The sequence below is a fragment of the Anoplolepis gracilipes genome, chromosome 17 (genome assembly GCF_047496725.1).
Source record: "Anoplolepis gracilipes chromosome 17, ASM4749672v1, whole genome shotgun sequence".
Taxonomy (NCBI): Eukaryota; Metazoa; Arthropoda; class Insecta; order Hymenoptera; family Formicidae; genus Anoplolepis; species Anoplolepis gracilipes.
Window position 1 is genome coordinate 5,823,230 of NC_132986.1, and position 13,388 is coordinate 5,836,617.

The following is a 13,388-nucleotide window of genomic DNA, read 5'->3' on the forward strand; positions in this document are numbered from 1 at the left end:
TATAACATTAATAATTTTGATTGAAAAAAAAATTATTTTATTTTATATTACAACTAATTTTTAAGTGATATATGATAACAGTAGATTATGTAATATATTATATTTAAAATTTTTAACATAAAACTTATATTAAATTTCAAGAATATAGTTGTATTTTTTTGCATGTTGTTTTTATTTTGAACATTCATATCCAATTACAGAGAAATACATAGTATATAGCGCAAACAATAAAAAAATAATTTGATTGTCATATAGACGTGCAAGGGTTCGCAAAAAACATCGCGGTACAATGAACAAATATTTTATAAATTTCTTATACATACGATTAATAATTTGAAATAATTAAAACAATTGCAATAGAAAGAGATAATATAATAATATACAATTTTCATAAAACTATTATGTATTTTTTTTATTATAAATAAATAGTTTTTGTTTTAAATATATAAAGAGAGAACAGCAGACAAAATAATTATAAGACTTTGATATTTATATTGAAATTAGAAATTATATCATTTAAATTGTGTTTTTAAAAATTAAAAAATATTAATATTTATATACATATATCCGCGTCGCCAAGTTACAAAAATGCAATAATTTCCCCAATGCACATATTCTTAATGTAGAAATATTTTTATAGAGTAAAAATCGCACCTCAACACGTAAATATTAGATCACAATAAAGGTAGAGAGCGCGATTATGTATATATATATTTATACATAATTTTATAAAAATAGACGAGCTTTGGCGGAGATATTTTTGTCGCTGAGGTATGCTTATTAGTTTTAGTTTGGTAAGATGACAAATGATACGTGCTTCGATATCATTGATTTACATTGATCTGTTACTCTCCTCGGAAGAGACTGATATATTTTGCGAGATTGCACACACATTGGTTTAAATTCCACTGGAAATTGGAAACTTTCGCTTTTATATTAGCGCATATATTTGCTTCCAATTGAGTTTTCCTCTCTTACAACACTGTACTGTATAGATAATTTTTCATTCGTATGAATAATATGTTTTTAAAAACTATCACATGAATTCATTTCACATAAATAAAATTTCACATAAAATTGCACAATGGAAATCTCGTATATTTTATTGGAAAAAAATAGACATTTTCACAAAGTTTGAAATACGTCAAAACTTAAATAAACTTTAATAAATGAAAAAAATATCAAATTATGTTTTAGAATAGAAGAAAGAATATAAATTTAAAATAAATTTAAAAGAACATTCAATTTAAAGATTTTTGATTATTTATGTAGATAAAACAAAATAAAGTTACAATATTTTTACACGATTTTAGAACGTATTATCCATGCAAAGTGATAATTATCCTCGTGTACGCTCTTATACATATACATAAATGCATATTTATATAGTCGACACGCACTGATATAGATAGCAATCCATAAAAAGAAATACAGATAAACAGCAGAACACCTAAATTTGAAGCCACACAATTTCACTTCTCGTTATGACACTCGCATATTTTCTATAACTACTTCTATAGATATTAAAAAAATGAGAGACTATTGATAAGAATAGCCTGTGTGAACCGATATGTGTAGTACCGTTTTACAACGAACTCTTCGTATTATCACGACACAGTTGTAAATACGCTTATCTCCAAATAATATTTGTGCAGATATGATAACCGGAATGTCTATATATGTATGTACGTATATGTATATAATTAGGTATGTGTTCGTCAGAGACGTCATGGTTTCCATTTTTTCGTTTTTATACGACTTTAGGCCGCGTCTACTTGAACGCATTGTTATCCGTCAACAAGCGTGGCGAATAATATAAATTACGCGTTGGAACACACGCGTTTATTTTGAAAGGAAGCGATGTCTTATCGATAGATTGATGTCGCTCTGATAACGCGAAACATTCCAAATTCGCAAATTTTTACATATATGTATATAGAAAAATCTGATGAGATAAACTTTGCAATAAAAAATGTTTAGTGCAATTAAAAAACGATTTTAGCGTGCTGTCTATTAGAATAATAGGCTAAATTTATTTTGCGCGACGTACAAATATATGTGTACGTAGTTTATAAAATAAATTTGTTTGTGAGTAATTAGGAATACAGTCTTATGATTGATTCTTATAGAAGAAAGTCTTAAACGTTATACTGCTTTAGTACTCATCTATAGAACTGATTAATTCGAAATTTTAACGACACTGAAAACTTGCCTCTTACTTAATTATAATAGATAATTCTTAAGAGTTATATCAAATAATGTTAGATAAATATAAAGATTAAAATAAGGAAAAATGAAATATACACATTTTATGAAAATCAATAAGAACGCATTTACATTTGCTGATATATTTGTTAAAGATTTAAAATTATTTTACTTTAATAAAATTATTTTATTGTTAAAAAATATCATAGAAAAACTAATTTTCGTAAATAATAGCGTAATTTTCTAATTAATACTCAAATAATTCAAGTGATAATACATTGAAAAACAATATATCAATTCTCTTCTGTTACTTTCAAATATGAGTAAAAAATGATATATATAAAATTATAAAAACACCAAAAGAAACAATTTAAAAGCGCACGTTTTTTCTGATAATCGATATCTATAATAGTAGTATTTTTACTTTGTTATAGTAATCGAAAATTATGGCAATGAATGCTGCAATGTTAAGTGTACAATGATGAAATACAAGCAGCACTTTAGATTTGTGTTGCAATATGTTACAACTTTAGTTAAGTAATTCCAATTAACTGTTCTTATCTAGGTTGCATTCATAGCTATAAATATACGGATGTGGTATGTAGGTAGAAAATTAAAATTTAGATAACGCAGCAAGGTAAAAAAAATGCTGGAAAAATGTCAGACCTGACCTTTAACTCTCCGATAAACATTACTTAATTCTATATGCGACGTGTCGTATAAGTATTACAATAGATTACATTTTATAAAGTGAAAAGACGACCAGCGTCGCGATCGGACGAATCCTGCGTCCAGCATAATAAAATGATGTACATATACGTGACTTAGAACAATTATTGAATATCATACGATCGTATAATGTTGCCATCAAAAATGAAGTAGTTTTCACTTTATTCTTTCATCCCTTAAGATTTAATTTCATGATCACAATTATGATAGACGACAATAATTTTCAAAGATCTAACGAATATCTGTTTCTTTCTTTTCCTTTTACAAAACGCTAATGTAATTATATATTTTGATTTATTTGTAATTATAGGAATATAATTCTGTCATATAATGTTTACTCCATTTTGAATTAATATTGAGGCATTTATATACAAATAATAGTAAATGATATTTACAAGTTAAATATTTAAGAATTAAATTATCTAATGATCAAAATAATAGTTTGCAAATATCATTTATTATTATTTAAATTCTAATTTCTTACTTTTGTTTAAAGAGAGAGAGTTTATATTTTTATTATATTTCCGCGATTTCTAATATTCAACAAATGGTAGCATGTGTATAAATATCTTTAAAAAATTGCATCGTAATCATCGTGGTTGTCATTATTATATCCGAGATTATATCATTTGCCAAATATTCGCCAAATAATTTAATGTGTATATAATTCTATTTGAAATGTATATAATTCTATTTGAACTTTTATGCTGATTAATTCTTTAAATACATATACTGCGTATACATACACAATTATTCCATATAAACCTTCTACAAAAAATTATTTCACATTTACAGAATTAGACGTATATTTTACGATAACAAAGTTAAATTATAATAAATTCTACTAAAATAGTTGAAAGTTCACTCTACTATCTGAATTAAAAATCAATTAGTTTGTTTTATGGAATAATACTCAATTTTGTGGAGCATTAATGTTTTTTTCCTTGTAATACAGTCTCGTTTTTCAGCTAAAAACCTGTTTTGGAATATCGCGGAATATTTGGCCGGCAATCGCGTCGTTCAAAGGTGGTTTTATTCGCAAAATACGCAATTATTGGAATGTTGCACGATAAGCGCCGATTTCAGTCCGCGCATGGGATCGAACGCACATGACTCATTAGGCTCTAATAAATAATCAAATCGCTGCATTGCAGAGTAACGACGCGTTAGTTTTACCTGCGCCGCCATTCATCTCGCACCCGAACGGAATAAATTCTGTCTAACAATAAGATTGTTAATCTTAAATTCTAATTTCTAACTCGCGCGCACGCATATACACGCATGTTACGAGTTTTACTCCTGTAATCACGATATATTGAGACACGATATCCACTTCGTGCTCAATCCACTCTTACCTGTTACTCTCATACTCTCAACTATGAGCACGTATGAGAAGAGAAAACGAGACAGTGAAGGTTGAGAGCCCACTTAATCTCTTAATCAGGTATATCCACCTGTGGCCTTTTTCCTGTCGAGGCACGTTCCCAAGAGATACATTGCTTGGGCGTTTTACAAGGCTTAGTATATATGTATACGTATATATTTTAATTCGTAATTTATTAAATCCATCACGGAGACTCTTCTATTGCAAAAAATAATATTAGATAGTAAAAAAAATTAATCCTATTGTCAACGGATAATACTTTATTTTTGTACTTGTTTATCACTAAAATTTCATTATTGTATTAAAAAAATAAATATATAAACATAATTATTTTCTAATAAATAAATTTTATTAAGTATAATTACACTTAATAAAATTTATTTATTATAAAATAAAAAAAAATAATTTTTTGTAAGCAATTGACATACCTACTTGTAATTTTACTATTAGAAAAAATGGTAATCTTTGATGTATATAATTACTAGAAAACTGGTTAGTATTGTTAATCTTAATCTTCTCGATAATACGTTTAACAAAAATGACAAGAATATACAATTTATTTGCCTTTATCTCTTCCTCGTTTGTTATTTCATTTTAATACCCAATTCATAGAAAATTAAAAAGAAGTTAATGGTGTACAGAGCAGTTCGCGTGTGTTTGAAATCAATGTGAATTAATACTTTGCCGTTGCACGATAGAGATACATCGGATAATGTCAAAGATCTGTTGCGGAAATGGGCTACAAAAGCAAAGATCTGAACAGGACGGCGAACATAGAATACGTAGGTCGTAACAACGACTTACCAGAGCACATAATCACTGCGCGAGTCATAAAATCGTTACGACCTCCTGACTGGAAAAGTCTTGTCCACAAGTTGGAGTGACATAAACCTCATAATATCTACGTGAATGAAAAGAAATTAAAATGTTATGCAACACTCGCGCAGAAAAGTATCGCGTTTCCTTCTTGATCTCAATTACCGTTTGTGTTTCCACTCGAGAAACATTCCTCGATCGTAAAAAGAATCCCTTCCATTTCTACTTTCCCTTCCCTATCCCGTCGCAATATTTCACAGCACGTGTAAGTTCTCGCAACTCTTGCTCTTGCTGTCGTTCAAACACATCTTGTTGAGAATTTCCCTAGCAAGGTTCAGGCTAAGAACGGTTTTGCTATTATGCAGCTTCGACAATAGCTTGCCTTTGCTGCCCTGACGTCGAAGTTTCTTTTCGCGAGACTCTCTTAGACGGATTTGCTTCAGAACGCCAACCAGGAGCTCGTCCACATTATGCTTGAGTCCGCTAGATGTTTCAATGAATTTGCACTCGCGTGATGTAGCCAACTGCTTTCCATCTTCAACAATAAATTGCAGTTTCAAATTAATTAATACGCAAAATATCGATAAAACCGTCTAAAAGTTCGAGTTTATATTCAGTCAATTTTAAGTTACTTATGCAAAATTTAAAAAGTGAATAAATCTAATAAGCAGAGAATATTAATATAACCTGCTTACAATTTTTAATTATAAATATTCTTTTTTTTTGCTTGTAATTCATATAAAAAATATTTAATGCAAATTAAATTTTCTATCTCTTAAACTAATTATATTAGCAACAAGCAAATAAAGTAAAAATACATAGAAATAAAGCGAAAACATTGTCTACAAACTATTTCGTTTTATTCGTTTTATTAGTATTTTTTTTTTTACCATTTGCCAAAATTGTCCGACTTCTGGCAAGGTCGGACTTATTGCCAACAACGATGACTGTATGTTCCTTAGTGTAATGTTCTTGCCACAGATAATTTAGTATCTCTTCAACCACTTGAAAGCTCGTACGTGAAACGATTGAATAAACCACGATGCAAGCATGTGGCTCGTATGTCGACAAAGAGTTTTCCACCTAAAGGGTTATCAAAAAACTTTTATTAATCGCATAAAATGAGATTAATTGATATTAAATTAATAAGTATATTATATTATACGAATTCCTTTTATAAAATTATTAATAATACGTTTTACTTATAATATGCTGTTTGTCTTTCTTATTTTTTATATTATTTAAAAGAGAATTTTTTAAAGCAAGTTAACTACTAAACTCGTCGTGGTAAATTAAAACTCTCAACTAATCGATTAGCATAAAGATACATGGAACGTCTTGCTTTGCCTGCGCAAACATTGACACTATCTCGTGTCTCTTGATACATATATATTAGATTATTAATCCATAACATAACATAAAATACATACTTCAAACTATATTTGCGATTAGAAGTGATGAATAGCATTACGAGTTTGATAATAATTCATCTTCAGATCTTCGTAGAAAAAAATAAGAAATTGAAAAAATACATGACAGAAGATTTTAAAGTTTTGACTTAAAACTTTAAAATCTTTGTTTTGAGTTAAAACTTTAACCGAACAAAACTCTTTAATCGAGAAATGCAGAAAGTTACAATATATTACAAAGGAGAAAGCAAATTCGTTGTCGAAGTGTTTATTTTTAAAACTTATATAAACAATAAAATCTTATATAAACTAAATAAATAATTTAATATAAGTTATATAATTTATATAAACAATAAATAACATATAAACAATAAAATTTCTTTACGAAAGAATTTTGACGACTGTTTTCACGACTTTTTACGACAACAATGATTAATTTTACCTATTATATGAAGCAATCTAAAACTTCGAATGTCTTAATTATGATTTATAATTTATATTATTCGTTTAATAGCTTGCTATATTTTGGTTGTTAAAAATGATCTTTGAATGTTTTTTCCTATTGTTATTTATAGAATCTGTATCGCGTTATTCTTTGCAAAACAACAAATTGCGCAAATACAAGCAATTTAGTGAACTTTGCGATATTAAAGTTACAATTCTCGTCGATTTACGGCTTGGTACATGAAATTCGCATTAACGCACGCTGAGCAGAGTTAGATAGGTAGCTAGCTCGACAAATCCCGAGAATGGTTCAGATTAAGAAAGTCGATTTAACATGAATGTCGAAGTACTATTCAGAAGGGATTTTGTTCAAAACTCAATTCTATGAAAGTAAACTTTTAGAGAAAGTTAATTTCGTTTGTTACAACTGAATTAATACAAATTATTAATGCGCATTTATATTTAGTTTTAAGAAATTACATTTACTGAAATATTCTATTGTGACTTAAAAAAAGAAATAAGGTAATCAACAAAAAATACATTAATAATCATTTTTACTAAAAAAATCTGATGTTAAAATATTTTTATATTTACAAAAAAGAAATTATTCTTTAATATCAATTATATATGTACATATATAGTCATCCTTCGCAAAAAAATTTCTTGCAATTCCTTCTGTGTGTTCTTCTTATATATAACAATCTTTGATAAGACTGTCATATATTTTATATTACCATTCTCTTAATTCTACTCTTTGTTCTCTTATTGATCACTTTTAACGAGTTTGCTTTTATCTAGTTTCATAGCAATTACGTAAAATAAATCATCTTGGCGCGATAACGTAAGAAATAATTAAGACATTCTACGGCAAATAAAAAACAATTTTCGCCAACGTAATTGAAATAGTTTTGATTCACCGACAAAGTGTGATGATATATAATAAAAAAAATATTATTTATATTCCATCCTAAATTTAATTAAACTAAAAAATAATCATGGAATATATTATTGTATAATGAAAAATATAAACAGAATATGAAAAATAATTAAATTTAACATTGAAATCGAAAACCTTTAAAATAAAAATTAATTTATTACAGATGAATAATAATTAATAATTTTACAGATAGATAATATATTAATATATTATTTTAGGTGTGTGTAATTTAAGATCACGATAGTAAGAAAAAAAGGTAGAAAAAAAGAGAAAAAAGAGAAGGTGAAAATACAGGTATAATATATATTCTATATACATGAACTTTCTCTCTCTTTTATCTCTCTAATATTTTTTTTAATAAATTTTTTTAATTAAAATATATAAAATAACAATTATATATATATAAATTGCACTTCGTTAATATGAATTCCGGAGAAATCCGTCTGTGTTACAAGAATTGTAAAATACTCGGACGCAGTAAAATTAATCATATCTGACGAGAAGAATCTATTGGGCGACATTCTCATAGTCATTTACAAGGTAAAAACGTCTAAATGTCACCACGAGTCTTTCATTCATAAGCGAATTTATACGTTCTGAACAACAGTGCACAACATATTGACTCGATGGAAAGATTCTATGTTATAGAAATTACCGTAAACTATTAAAACCGAAGGTAGTTTAATATACTAGAAATCCATATTTATCCAAGCCTGCGAATAATGAGATTGTAATACTATGCAAAATTTTCCTAAGCTATATTGAGTTTGCTAGATTTATGCATTAGAAGATACGTGGGCAAAATGTTTCTCTTGTAAGTATCTCAGCTTTTATATCAGGATTTATTGATTGAAAGTACGAAAGTATGAAACTTTTGTATATATATATATATATATATATATATATATATATATATATATATTATATATGTACAGAATAAGGCATTTATATTGAGACGCTTAAATATCTCAAAAATTATAAGAGTTATAAATAAATGTTTCAAATAAAAGTTGTCCATACAACTGAAACCATTTTCAAGGGGGACATAAGATGATGCCACTGATTTGAAGGTCACATAAAGGTCACCTTCAATTTCTTATATATATATATATATATATATATATATATATATATATATATATATATATATTCTATATATATGTATATAGAATAATATAAGAATATTTTAACTTTATACGCATAATATAATAGTTAATGGTTAATAAGATTATTGTTTTCATATAAATTTTAAAAATAATTTAATACTTACACTCATTTCCACATGTGGATGATCGATAAAGATCATTTCCGATTCCTCGCCATCTAACAAAATAGAAACGGTTTTCTCGCCGAACTCATCATCTACAACATAAAGGTGAAGGTCTGTGCTAAATGTTGTTGAATATTTTTTAATTTGTAATTCATGTCATGTAAAAAGAATGTATTAAACGTTTCAAAAATGTTTATTCACTTTCAGTCTTCCTTAACTGTACGATACTTATTCAAGAGTACATTACTATAAATATGTATTTAAAAGTATCTCATTATTCATTATATACAAGTACATATTTATTCATTTTGTAATGCAAAATACTTGTGAGTTAATGATAAGCTAATTTGATATCGTTAATTAGATACGCTTTATAAGTCGACAATAGTTTAATAATTAAAATGAAATTCAAATATTGTTCTTATTTAATCCAAATTATTTAAAGAATTTTAAATTATTTAATACACACGTATATAATTATTAAAAATAATAAATAACTATTTCAATCTTAATTTAGAAGAAACAAAAGTAAAAAAATGTTCATAGAGCAAAAAAATAAAAGATCAAATATAATAAAATATATATTAAATAATATAATAAAATATTATATAAAAGTTAGTACCAATAAATAAAAATTTATGAACTTATTATTATTCAAAATTTACAAACTTATTACGATCTATAAAAAAATTATAATCTACAAAAAAAATTTCTTTTTTAGACAAATAAAAAAAAATTGCTATAAAAAAGAAAAAGCTATTATTTATTATATTCATCAAATTTTGTTTATTTTTCTGATTTGTCATAAAATTAAAGTAATTTTGAACTTCTTGAAATAAAATTTTGCCTTTATAAAATAATTACCGAACTAAAAATATTCAAATAACTTACATTATAGAAGATCTAAAGAAGCTGATTAAAGTTTGAATAAGCAACCAAAAGTTTCAAGAGGGAATGCCAAACTAATTTGGTATAGTTAATGAGCTATGCAAATGCTACAATTTGTCGCGTACAAGTTTGAACACCATTAATGATCCTAAATTATGACTCACATTTATGAATTCATGTTCGTTATTTCCGCGAAAATATAAATACGGAATCAATGTGTATCGTTTCAAAACGCTTGCGTGTTAAATAATTTAAAATTTATTAATCAGACACGATATATTCTTTTTTATTTCCAAGAATCGTCGTTATCTGAACAAAATAAATCTATCACTGCTATTTCTCTCTAAACTTTAATATATCCAGATAACGATAAATTGAATTTACTTGTAACAGAACATATGCAATATACTTGTGACAGAATATATGGAATATACTTGTGACACAATATATGGAATATTTCGAATAGAAAATGAATAAACATGCAAGGAAAGAATGTAAGTTGCATTTGAATTTACAGCATTGCAGAAGAGATTGTACAGATTTACTTTATGTAAAATAGCGAATGCGCAGAGAAGTAAGTATGTAATATAGTAGTATGCATAAGTGTATTCTCTCTACTAACAATAAGTTCACGAATTATAGAAAAATATATTACTTGATATTTTTTGTTTAATTGTAATTTTTAATAACAGATTATTCTTTTTCTAATTTGAAGAAGATCTTTTTTTTTGGAAAAATGTTCTTACAATATATTAAAAAGATATTAATCTATCTTTTAATAACAAAGATATTTAATATTGTAAAATAAGTTATAAAGAATGACTTTAATTTTCGCTAAGACTTCTCATCAAATACAAATCCAATAGAAACAGAATTCTTGTAAACCATTTTATCTACATCAAGTAGAAAAGAGAAGAAGTCTTACGAATTAATTATACATAAAAATATTATATTAAAATAAGTCTGAAGACAGCAGTATAATGAGAAATGAATCTGTAAAAGATTGTTAGAATTAAATGTAGTCTTTTTTACTTTAAACAAATAGACGCATAAATACATAAATAGTTATTTAAAGGTTAGTAATAAAGTTATTTACGAGCAGTTCAACAATGATTCGTATAAAGTAAAGTAATTGAAGAAGCAGAATTGACGTGATAGAAAATTACATGCGAAAAAGATGCATATTATTTCTTCATGAACTCTCGGTACTTGCCGTTCTTACACGTGGCGTTCATGCACGTGTATGACCGTTCACGATCACACATAAAGGAATGAATATACGAAGCACAGTGTTGCACTCGTGTGCAAAAGCCCGCTCCGTATACTGAAAATTATTGCAGCGGATGTTATAACATGCTGTGACCGGAATTGCGTGAGGATGCAGAATTGGCCTCTTCATGCAGTATGCCTGTCGAGTTTCAAAGCCTCGCGATACAACGTCAATGCAAAACGAGTAAAGTGAATTTTTTTTCTCTTCGCGTTATTATTAACCACCTTTGCTTTTCAGAGAACGTGGGTGTAACGTGTCTGCGCCATATGCGAATCGAGAGATTGGTTATGCCATGTGTCTTTAAGTTAGTTACATTAGTATTAATTAATTGAATCAGAAAGGTTAATTAAATACAAAAGTCCCATTTGATCGATTCTATTATCACGCAACGAGTCTGCGCTTAACATCGAGAGGAAACAAAATCTTTAACAAATGATAATATCAGTAAAAAAAATTTCAATATTATCTCTTTTAAATGTCTTGCTTTGTTTTTTTTTCAGTAAATAATAGAAAATTAAGAGAGGAAGAAAGAGAATTTAAAACTTTAATAAACAATTAAGTTCACTGAAAGAGAAAGAATCTCTTGAAATTATTCCAATGCGTAAGTATCCTTTTGAAACACACTTTATATGGAATTACGTCAAGTGTCGTGATGCAAAATCCTATATCAAAGGTGCAGGATAATCAATCCTTTTAATGGAAAATCTTGAGTCCCCACGTGTCTTGTTGAAGGGTGTCACGGCATTGTTCTACATGCGAGGGTGCACAGACTTACCTAGACTGGCGTCGTATGTGTTTATGTATTCGCTCGTCATGAATTGCGAGACCAGAGCCGTCTTTCCTACACCGGAGTCACCCAGCAAGATAACCCTATACTTTGAAATACTTTCCTCAACGTCACTATCGGTGCTAGCACCTTGTCCGCTACAGCAAGAACCTTCAAATGGCGATCTCTCTCCCGATACATTGCTGTTTCTGGAAGCAGAATAAAAAAGATATTGAGAGTCGTGATGATCATAATAAAATATTTGAAGCATTAATACAGACAAGTGTTATTATTACTAAAATTATCAAAATAGCAAAGAAAATTACTTTCTTAATTAATATATCTATTTTTGTTTGTAAAAAAGAATGAATAAATTTATTTATATTCTTGTAAATCATAAATGTTCTCATAAATGACATTTCACAATATTAATCTTGTAGAGCTCTTTTTATCTATGAAACAATTATTTAATGGAGTCTTTTTCATATCTTCATATTTCTACATGTTTTACTTATCATATTATTTAAATCCATACAGAATTATTTTGCTCTTTTATCTGTATCATATCAAGAATATGCAAAATATATTCTCATTTTTCCTACCTTCCATTTACGTCTTATGGAAATTTGTCCGCGTGAGAAGACTTTGTATTATAATCATGTATATTCTTGTGAACACAAAGCCATATAAATAATAATTTTTGCATCAAATTTTTCTTTCATATTATTAGTCGTCGTGATATTCTCTTCAATCTTCTCAGAATGATACATATGTATGCTGCTTCGTCTATTCTCTATATCTGCATACTTATTAATGTTTGAAAGCGTACATAGCTAATGCAATCCTGTTTGTAAATTATATCCGCCCATGTTATAAAAATTCTCTCTTAATATTGTAAAAAATGTCACAATTTTCAGAAGTTTTAACAAAACCGTCGTCTAATTTTTTACATATTGATCTTTCAAAAGTTAAATATTCCGACAGAGTCATTAAATTATTTTTTACATTAATTTTCTTCCTAGAAGATTTTTTAAGTACTTTGGAATTTCGCAACCATTACATTCCTGTATTAGGTAATATTGTGTACGTTTGGCTGAGCATCGATTTGATCGCATAATAATTGCAATAAGCTCTAAGCATAGTCTATAAACATAGTCTATAAGCATTATGTACATAGGTTACACATAACGTTATTGTTCGAACAATACCACAACTTCGAGCTAGCCATCGGCTTTGGTACTGGTTGTAATAATTATCATGTTTCACCCGT

The 13,388-nt window shown here is 27.5% G+C and overlaps 1 protein-coding gene across 8 annotated transcripts in view; it reads right to left on the reverse strand.

Moving 5' to 3' along the window:
* Positions 1 to 165: 165 nt before the first annotated feature.
* The window catches only part of LOC140675171 (uncharacterized), a 41,239-nt gene continuing 28,016 nt past the window's right edge, over positions 166 to 13,388 (reverse strand). For 6 of the 8 annotated variants that reach the window (XM_072909319.1, XM_072909315.1, XM_072909317.1 and 3 more), the window contains 5 exons: positions 12,128 to 12,327; positions 9,195 to 9,307; positions 6,025 to 6,217; positions 4,747 to 5,669; positions 166 to 4,516 (listed from right to left, as the gene is read on the reverse strand). In XM_072909319.1, the coding sequence (XP_072765420.1) occupies positions 5,389 to 5,669; positions 6,025 to 6,217; positions 9,195 to 9,307; positions 12,128 to 12,327 (787 nt within the window). In that variant the 3' untranslated portion in view covers positions 166 to 4,516; positions 4,747 to 5,388. The remainder of the gene's footprint in view (positions 4,517 to 4,746; positions 5,670 to 6,024; positions 6,218 to 9,194; positions 9,308 to 12,127; positions 12,328 to 13,388) is intronic. The other 2 variants (XM_072909316.1, XM_072909321.1) reach the window with 2 other exon arrangements.